At 55.4% G+C, this 8,939-nt stretch overlaps 1 protein-coding gene across 1 annotated transcript; it reads right to left on the reverse strand.

Moving 5' to 3' along the window:
* Positions 1 to 2,355: 2,355 nt before the first annotated feature.
* On the reverse strand, positions 2,356 to 7,668 carry Csk (C-terminal Src kinase). Its single transcript, XM_051156540.1, has 12 exons — positions 7,608 to 7,668; positions 7,175 to 7,288; positions 6,940 to 7,052; positions 6,406 to 6,625; positions 5,474 to 5,567; positions 5,212 to 5,277; positions 5,026 to 5,125; positions 4,828 to 4,918; positions 4,526 to 4,599; positions 4,226 to 4,421; positions 4,060 to 4,146; positions 2,356 to 3,809 (listed from the first exon to the last, which is right to left on the reverse strand). Exons 1-12 carry the CDS (start codon positions 7,620 to 7,622, stop codon positions 3,627 to 3,629), a joined length of 1,353 nt encoding a protein of 450 aa, XP_051012497.1. The 5' UTR covers positions 7,623 to 7,668; the 3' UTR covers positions 2,356 to 3,626.
* Between the last annotated feature and the right edge of the window lie 1,271 nt (positions 7,669 to 8,939).

Raw genomic sequence — 8,939 nt, forward strand, 5'->3', positions numbered from 1 at the left:
CGGAACCGGCAGAGCGCTTGCCTAGCCTGCACAAAGCCCTGGGGTTGATTCATAGTACTGCATAAACTGGGCGTGGAGTCACAGGAGCCTGGGAAATGCAAAGTGAGTTCATCCTCAGCTGCAGGAGGATTAGAGGCCAGCCTGGGCTACATGAAGCCCTGTCTGAAAAAGAAGAGGAAAACACTGGGTTGGTGGGCCACAGCATCGTTAGAGCCCTTGCCTAGGATTTGTGAGGCCCCCGGTTCAACCTCCAGCACTTTATCCAGACACAAAAACACGTCAAAAAATAAGAACAGGAAAGGGGAGGGAAAGGAAACAAAGAGATGAAGCTAGAGGCGGGGCAGGATGAGGGAGAGACACTGAAGGACCCACAGGCCTCAGCTGAGGCCTCAGCTGTTCATGTTTGCCACTCAAGGCCCTGGGAGCTGGGCCTGCACCTCCACAGGGCTCTACTGCTGGCTAGTAAATAGGACATGGCTGCGGGTAGCAGGAGAGTTAGTGGTTAACATTCCCACTGTCCCAGGCTTCAGGGAAGCACGGTGGTGGCCTGAAACAAGCCACGGTATTTGCTTTAGATATCAGTAAATGCTACAGATCGGCTCCCATCACTCCTTGCCCTCAGTTTTTTTTTTTTTTAAGATAGGGTCTCTCTCACCTTGTAGGCCTGGCTGGCCTAGAATTCTGTATGTAGCCAAGGCGAACTATTTGCACCTTCACCCTGGAAGTGCTGGGGTTAAAGGTGTGTATATCTGGTTTCAACTTGGTCATTAAACACTTACCAGGCTCCAGTGTGCGAGACTCCCTCCTGTTGCAGTTCCATAAACCAACTCCAAGGAAGGCTCTTTCTCCCCACCCCGCCCCCATACCTTCTCAGTAGTTTGCTTTCCCCTCAGGACTTGGACGTGACCCAAGGATCCTCCCTTTAGACAGATTTGCTCAAGCCTCTGACTCCCACACCCTCTGCCCCCCTCCTCTCCCCTTCCAGTCTCTCTCTCTCTCACCCACACACACCTTCCTGGAATGGACCTGGCCACACACACACATGCTACTTGGGCCAGTTCCTTCAGACTCGAGGTGAGAACCAACAAGTGGGTCAGTCTCATCTCTGTGCCTTCTGGGGGGACAGGACCTCCCACAGGCCTCTCCCCAGGCCTCAGCGGCACTGTCTCTATTCTCCCTCCAATCTGGAGCTTCTCCTCTCAGCCTCGTATAGGCCATCTTAAAAGACAGGCTCTCAGTAAGTAGCTCAGGTTGGCCTCTAAGTCATAATCTACCTGCCTCCGTCTGGGTTTGCAGGTGTGTGAACTTCCTCCTCCTGACCTGTCCTACGACTCCCTGAGGCGTTACCCTATGTCCTGTTCTACCATTCAACCCATGCACTGGCAACTCTCAATTTCCAGTCTCCAGCCGGGGGTTCATCAGTTGCCTACCTCTCGGGAGTTTCAAAAGCACACGCAAATGTGTGTCCTCAATAGAAGCTGTGATGGTCTCTTCCGGTCCTCCCAGTGGTACCCAGCTCCTCCCTTTCCTTCACTGGGGAGCACACTGACCCCATTCCTAAGATCTATTCTGCTACTTACTCCTTAGAGTCAACTATGCTCCCCACCCTGACCCCAACATCCCTGTTGTATCTCCTCACACTTTAAAACTTCCTGACTTGACATGTCTCTGCCTCCTCAAACCTGTCACTGGATTCCAACAACTCTTGGCTTGATAAAAGCCACATGCAGGCTACAACCTTCCCACTCCAGTTCTACCCCGTATCTCCCAGTGCTGTCCATCTGCAAAGAATCGCCTTCGCCCACTTTCTCAGAGTTCCTGGTCAAGCTTCCCTGCCTAGGAGCTTCTCTCCCTGGGGGGGGGGGGGGGGGGCGACGACGACGACGACACACTACTAGCCACACCCACGCTTGTACCCATCCTGAATTCAGCGCACATGCTGCTTCTTGATTACAGCCAGTGCTCTTGTGTTCGGTGTTCCTTCACAACAGAAGAGCCTGTCATTGTGTGTGACTGTCCTCTCAAGCATGAATTCCAGAGCCTGCTCCGCTGCCTGCCTGCCTCAATCCTCCAGCAGTCTACATACAGCAGGCGTTTGTACGTGTGCAGCGAAATGACTGGTCTCTCTGCTTTTCCACAAAATTAGCCTGAAGTATGCGCCAAGGCTGGCTTGATAGGGAAGGCTGCACTGGGAGGGGCTGGGGCACAGTGGGCCTCAGGAGGTTCAAGCCAGGACTCCTGGGGCTCAGGTCCTGTACGCTGGAGAAGGGCCAAGACCGTGACTGGCCAAGGGAAACCCCTCCCCCCAACTTATCTCAGATGAATCAAGTCTCTCCTACCTACTAGGGTTCTACTGCCCTTCGGCAACCTGGGGGGAGAAAAGCCCGTGACTGGTCCTCATCCTCCATCTGTGTATCCCAGGTGGGGCAGACGGAAGGTGCCTTGCTCCATGCAAAGCCCAGGACACAGTGCTTGGCACACAGTAGGGATGGGGCAAAGCAAAGCAGTCACAAGTTAGATGACACATGAGACCCACCAGAGGCTTCCCTTCCCATCACCCTTGAGGTCACTATCGTCTGAGGCATGTTTATCTGGGCTCCCTCCCCAGGGCCTTGTCCCATCTGGCCAGGCCTAGACTTCCAATTCTTTGTGCTTCAGGCCTGGACAACACGGCAGGAGAAGCAGCCAGCATCCCCAGGCAACATTCCGTGGACTTGTCCCAGAGGCCAAGGCAGCCCAGGTGCTGGGCTCAGTGAGAGCTGGCAGCAATGGACAGGCGGTGAGCACTTCCCCATGGGCAGACATAGGACAGTGGCTCGTGCAGCTGACATAAAGAGGCGGCTACATCTTCTGGCCATGCTTCCCTCTCAGCCCCACTCACAGAGACAGGGGGATGGACAAGATGGCATGGGAAGACAACTGGGCAGACAGGCAGGCTCGGCGGAGGAAGCGCCGAGGCTGGGTGGCGCGGTGTCTTCATGGAGTGGTTTATTACGATTCCAGCTCACAAGGCGGTGGGTGAACGGCCACAGCACATGAAATCCAAGCCCCTGACAGACGCCTGCCTCGGGCACATGCAAACATGGTCAAGCGCAAACAGAGGCGACCGAGGCAACATTGGACATGGAACACGGGATGGGGAACAGGCTGGGGTGATGGGTCCCTAGAGAGAGGCTGGTTCCTCCCCACCCCCAGGGGCAGGACAGGAAAAATAAGATTCGTACTTCTTGTAAAATGCCCATTTGCTGGGTACTTTTTTTCTCCTTATGTTGAAAAATAATAAAAAATAAACACACGGAAAAAAAAATCTCAAAAAAGGAAAGGAATAAAACTCTAAGAAGGCGACCGATGGGAGGCCAAGAGAAGGCTGGCCACTGGGGGGGCGCTGCCTCCCGCTCCTTGGCCTCCTCCCTTCTCATCCCCTTCGGTGGGAGCCCCAAGCCCTCTAGGTGAGTCCATGAGAGAAGATGACAGGCCTAGGTGGGGTCCCTGGGGGTCCAGAAGGGACAGGCAGGTCAGAGGCAAGAGGCCTACCAGCCCGCTGGGGCTCAGTTCAAGTTCAGGCCAGTGAGGCGCAGGGCACCAGATCTGCCCCTGCAGGCCCATGGCCAAGGCGGAGGCGGAGGTCACAGGTGCAGCTCGTGGGTTCTGATGTGCTCCAGCTGCTCTCGAAGCTGCAGGAAGGTTGGCCGCGTGGCAGCATCCAGGTGCCAGCAGTTCTTCATAACCTCGTAGACTGCGGGCGGGCAGCCATCCGGGGCATCCATCTTATAGCCCTTTTCCACCCGAGGGACGACGTCCTTCAGGGGCTGTGAGCGGGTGACACATGAGTTCAGTGTCATATGACAGAAGGGAGCCCCATCCCGAAACCCCTCTGTGAGCAGTGCCTTTGGCAGTGCCTGGCCTGCCTCAGACCCAGGTCAGGGAATGGCCCGGAAGCTACTCAGGACAGGCCCAAGGTACTAGGCTCCAGCCAGAAAGGCAATTCCCAAGGGATGTGCCTCCTGCTACCCAACCCTCAGCTTCAGGCGCGAGCTGGCTTCCGGCCCCCATACTCACAATTCTTGGGTAAGGCACTCGCCCAAAGGAATAGATTTCCCAGAGAAGGATTCCGAAACTCCACACATCGGACTTGGTGGAAAATTTCTGCCGTGCAGATAAGAGAATCAGCATCAGGTCCTAGCAGGCTTGGGAAGAGGGGGTGACCCCAGGACCCCTGGCTCACCTTCTCTCTCAAGGCTTCAGGAGCTGTCCACTTGACTGGCAGTTTGCCTGTGTCCTGAGTGCTGGAAGCTTCCTTGGTGAGGCCAAAGTCACTGACTTTGGCCACATTGTCCTCGGACACCAGCACATTTCGGGCAGCCAAGTCCCGGTGCACGAAATTGTTGCCTTCCAGGTATTCCATGGCCTCGCAGACATCTCTGAGGGCAGGAGAGCCGCATGCCCTTCAGACTGGTGCTTCCACAGCAGGGCAAGGGTCTCCTTCAAGTTCTTACCCCCCACCCCAAGTTGCATCACTACTCACAGTGAAAATTTGAGGAGACAGTCTCCACCTAGCACCGAACGACCACGTGATCGAAGATAGTCTACCAAGCTCCCCTGGGGGCAGGACAGAAAGGGGTGGGAGGGAAGTGAACAGGGAAGGGACCAAAACACTCGGGACATGTGTTTAATATTATTCATAACCTCTTAACCCCCACATCTCTGAGGGAGGCTCACGGATGAGGAAACTGAGGTTTGGGGAGGGAGGCATGACAAATGACTGGCCAGGCCTGGCCACTTCAAAGCTCAGCCGGGGCAGAGCAGAGGGGCTGTGGCCTCACGTACCTTGGCCATGTACTCTGTGACGATGTACAGTCCGCCCTTCTCCTCCACAATCACACCCAGAAGCTGGACTAGGTTGCTGTGCCGAAGTTGCCTGTGGCGGAACAAGGCGGTCAGCGCTTCAGTCGGCCTCCCCCAGCTCCACCCAGGCAACCTGCACCCCCCTGCCCCCCCCCCCCCCCCCCGCTTGTCCCAACTCACGTCATGACAGAAGCTTCAGCCAGGAAGGCCTGAGCAGTGGCGTCATTCTTAATGCACTTGACTGCAACTTTGTTGCCTCGGTAATCCCCCAGCATTACATCTGGGGAAGGGGGGAAGAAGCGGGAGCTGTTTTCCGGGTCTCCTGGAGCTTCTCAGGCCCCCCCCCCCCAGGCTCCCTCAACTTACCTCCAAACTCCCCTTTCCCAATGGTCTGTAGCAGCTTTAGTTCCTTCATGTTCAGTGCCCAGCCACCTAGGGGTGGGGGTGGGGGCGGGGAGGCAGTGTGTCAGTGAGGTGAACAGGTAGTGGAGGCACTTGAGGTGGCAGGTGCAGGCTAAACTGTTGTAGGTGTGGGGTGTCTGAGGCTTTAGCCTCTAGGGTAGGGCAGAGGGCCTGGGTGGGGAGGGGAAGCAGGCAAGTGGGAGGTCTAGGCGAAGCGTGTACTCACTGCGGTAGAATTCATCTTGGGCCGCCACTGTGCCCTCCATGACCTTTGGTTTGATGAGGCGAGTGCAGAGCCCGTCTGCATCTGTGGTGTAGTGCTGCAGAAAAGAGGGCAAGCCCTCTCGGAACCAGACCCCACTGGGCCCCACTTTTCATTGACTCACGCACTGCTCAGGTCTGACCGCCAGAGGGCAGCAGAGGACAGTCCACGCAGCTTTGAGCTGCTTTGTGTGGAGACGGTTCCTTGGTTCAAAAAGGGTGGGGGTGGGGTGGGGGGTGTGCCTGTCCATTTCCCAGTCATCCCACCCACACTCAGCTACTGGGCTCACAATTGTCACTACTTCTTTGGGCCTCACCAGCATCTTAAGGTAGACAGCAAAGCCTGGCCTGCTCCCTCCCTACACCAGCCTCTAGCCAGGCGTGCTCAGGGCCAAGATATGCCAGAGATGAGAGTGAGCTTGGAGGGGTCCTATAGGTATTTGATGCCAGGTATGAGCTGGCAGAGCTAGTATTGGAAGCTGCCAGGACCTGTGAGCCTCAAGGACCCTGACGGCCAAGGTGCACACCCAGACACAAGGTTCTGAGTGTTGCAGGAAGTGAGTTCTGGACCAAATAGGCTCCAAGTCCAGCGGTGGCACTTCCAACACACAGATGAGGGGCTCTTCGCCCACCCGAACCTCTGTGTCCTCATCTATACCACGGGATGCCATCTTATTTGTGGGACCCTGTTGGGGCACTCTAGGGACAGAGCCAAGCCCTGGCACACAGCAGGTGGCTCCACTGAGGTTAAGACTCAAAGAAGCTATCAACATGTCCAGGTCACTCCGCCTGTTCACTCGGGGCTGGGTTTGTGTTAAGTGCCCTCAGATAGTCTCAGGAGTGTGTGAGTGTGGGGAAGGGACGGCTGCCCCCCACACACGTGCTCCACTCACTCACCTCCACCAGTTGCATGAGGTTCTCAAAGTACACTTCCTCATCAATGCTCAGCTTGCTTGCATGGTACATGATGCGGTAGTGTTCTACCTTGCCTTCACAGCTCACACACAGTGTGTAGTCCCCAGGGTAGTTGGTGCTTTCCCGCACCAGGAACAGGCCTGTCTCTGGTGGGTAGAGAAGCCGCTCGGCCTGCTCCCGTGTGATCTTGCCATGGAACCAGCTGGGGGTGGGGGTGGCAAGGCTGGGGGTCACAATGGTACTGACCCGGGTGCCTCTCCTGCCAGTCTCCCACATGCACCTTCCCCTAACTCCCAACCAGCCAGGCATTGAGGGTGTCATCCCCCTGCCCTTTTTTTTTCTCCTGTGGGGTTCCTAATCCTTGTCTGTTAGTCTCAACCTCTGGCCCCATTCCCAGAACACACCCTCACCTACACAGCCCCTTACTCAGGGCTGTTTTCCTCTGATGCTTTTCCAGGAGGATCACAGCCATTTCCTCTCCTGGTACCCTAGCCCTCCCTCCCTCCTGGTACTCACGGCATAAGGCTGAGTTTGGTGCCTGCCTTCACGCCCTCACGCTTCTGAACATAGTTGGCTGGGATGATGCCCTCGCGGCCCACTTTGTTTTTGGCTTTGTACCAGTTGGGGTCCTGGAGAGAGGGCAAAGCCGGACACACTCTCAGGCCTGCCTCCCTCTGCAGGGGAGAGCCAAACCCAGAAGGAAGCCCTGGAGGTAAGAGAGTGGGCTAGACACTGAAGGTCCCCCGAGTACCTTGGTGACGGCCACGATGGTGAGCACGTCTCCTTTGCAGAAGGGAAGGTCCTGCTCAGCAGTGCCATGGAAGTTGTACTTGGCAATACATTCTGTACCGGATGGCCAGGCGGCCTGTGGGGTAAGGGGACAGGTGTGTGGGAGCAGCCTGGGGCCCTTCTCTACCTACCCACCTGCCTGAACGCCCCAGCGACCAAAGCATCTTAGCTGACTTCCATGAACCTGGGGGAGGTACCCTTCTCCAGAGAATTCTGAGTCTCTCTTCCAGATCAAATCTGTCTATAGCCCCTGTCTGGGGTCCTGTGCCCAATAGAGCCCACTGGAATTAATGTTACTTCACTCGGCTGAGCTCCTAAGCACCTGCTCTTTGTCCAGTCTGGAGACAGCGGGATGTGGGACTGCTTTATCTGTCCCCACCCAGAGCCTGTGGTACCTGTATTGCTGACATCTTCTTAGATCCGGCGCCCCCGTGCTACAGGAAGGCCAATCCGTTACTTGGTACCATTAGAACCTGTAGGAGAAAAGTCAAGCGGAGCACGGTGAGAAGGGATGATCCCTGCCCTACCAGTAGGATTGTCAACTTCTTCAAAGGAGCGCCAGCCGTGGTGCTCTGAGAATTGGCTTCTGAGAACTGGGACACGGATCCAGGGCTGTTGTATCCAGCCACAAGTAGATGTGCAGGGACTCAAGAGTCCCAGGAAGATACCAAGAAGAGACTTGATATCCTATGAGCATATACAGGGGGAGGAGGTCCCCCTCAGTCACAGTCATAGGGGAGGAGAGTAGGGGGAAAGTGGGAAGGAGGGAGGAATGGGAGGATACAAGGGATGGGATAACAAGTGAGATGTAATATGAATTAATTAAAAAAAAAAAAAAAAAAAAAAAAGAGTCCCAGGAAGGTGGCCATCGGTCCTCTATGTCTGGGGACCTTATAGGACCCACAGAATGACCAAGAACACCAATGAGACCGTGAGGGTTGTCAAGGGAGGGAGTTCCAGGGAAACTCTGAAACTGGGCAGATGGACCAACAAAGCAGAGGCCTCTGTATAGACAAAAGCCTGTGTTTCCTTCTCAGTACACACCCTAGAGAAAATAGGCCATGCCCACCAGGAGAGGAGCAGGTGCTCTCCTGTGGTACGCTTTGTAGTAAATCTCACACCAGGAACTGCCCAGGTACTGAAAATGAAGTTGACGAAGTAGGGAGAAGTCACAAAAGGGAATGCTGTACAGTGGTGTCATGACCCACTTCAGCCACAGAGCCTTGGATTCTCAACCAAGGAGCCAGGCCCAGAAGAGCGCAAGCTTTGTATCAAGTTCAAAATCTGGTGAAACCAATCAAGGCTTGTAAGGATGAAGCTCTGAGGACAGAAGAACTGGACCGGGAAGGCACGAGGGGGCTTCAAGGTATTGCTACCTGAGACTGTCTGAGCCCCCTTGCAGGAGAGGATGTGTTCGCTCTGTAGCAACTTGCTGGATGTACCCTGAGAGCCAGTCCACTTCTGGATGTACATACACGTCAGTAAAGGCAAATCCCAGAACACTCCCCCAGAGCAGCAAGCATATCTCTACACACACACACACACACACACACACACACACACACACACACACACACACACACGTCACCACCATGATCAGTCCAAATACAGCCCCAGGCCGCAGATACCCTCAGAAAGACGCAGAGTGTGCTGGGGCAACTGTTCCCTTTCTGGTGAGGAGACAGAGCCAAGGCCTTTCTTTAATCACACAGTTAGATGACAGAGCC

Source organism: Acomys russatus, chromosome 14, assembly GCF_903995435.1.
Source record: "Acomys russatus chromosome 14, mAcoRus1.1, whole genome shotgun sequence".
NCBI classification, from domain to species: domain Eukaryota; kingdom Metazoa; phylum Chordata; class Mammalia; order Rodentia; family Muridae; genus Acomys; species Acomys russatus.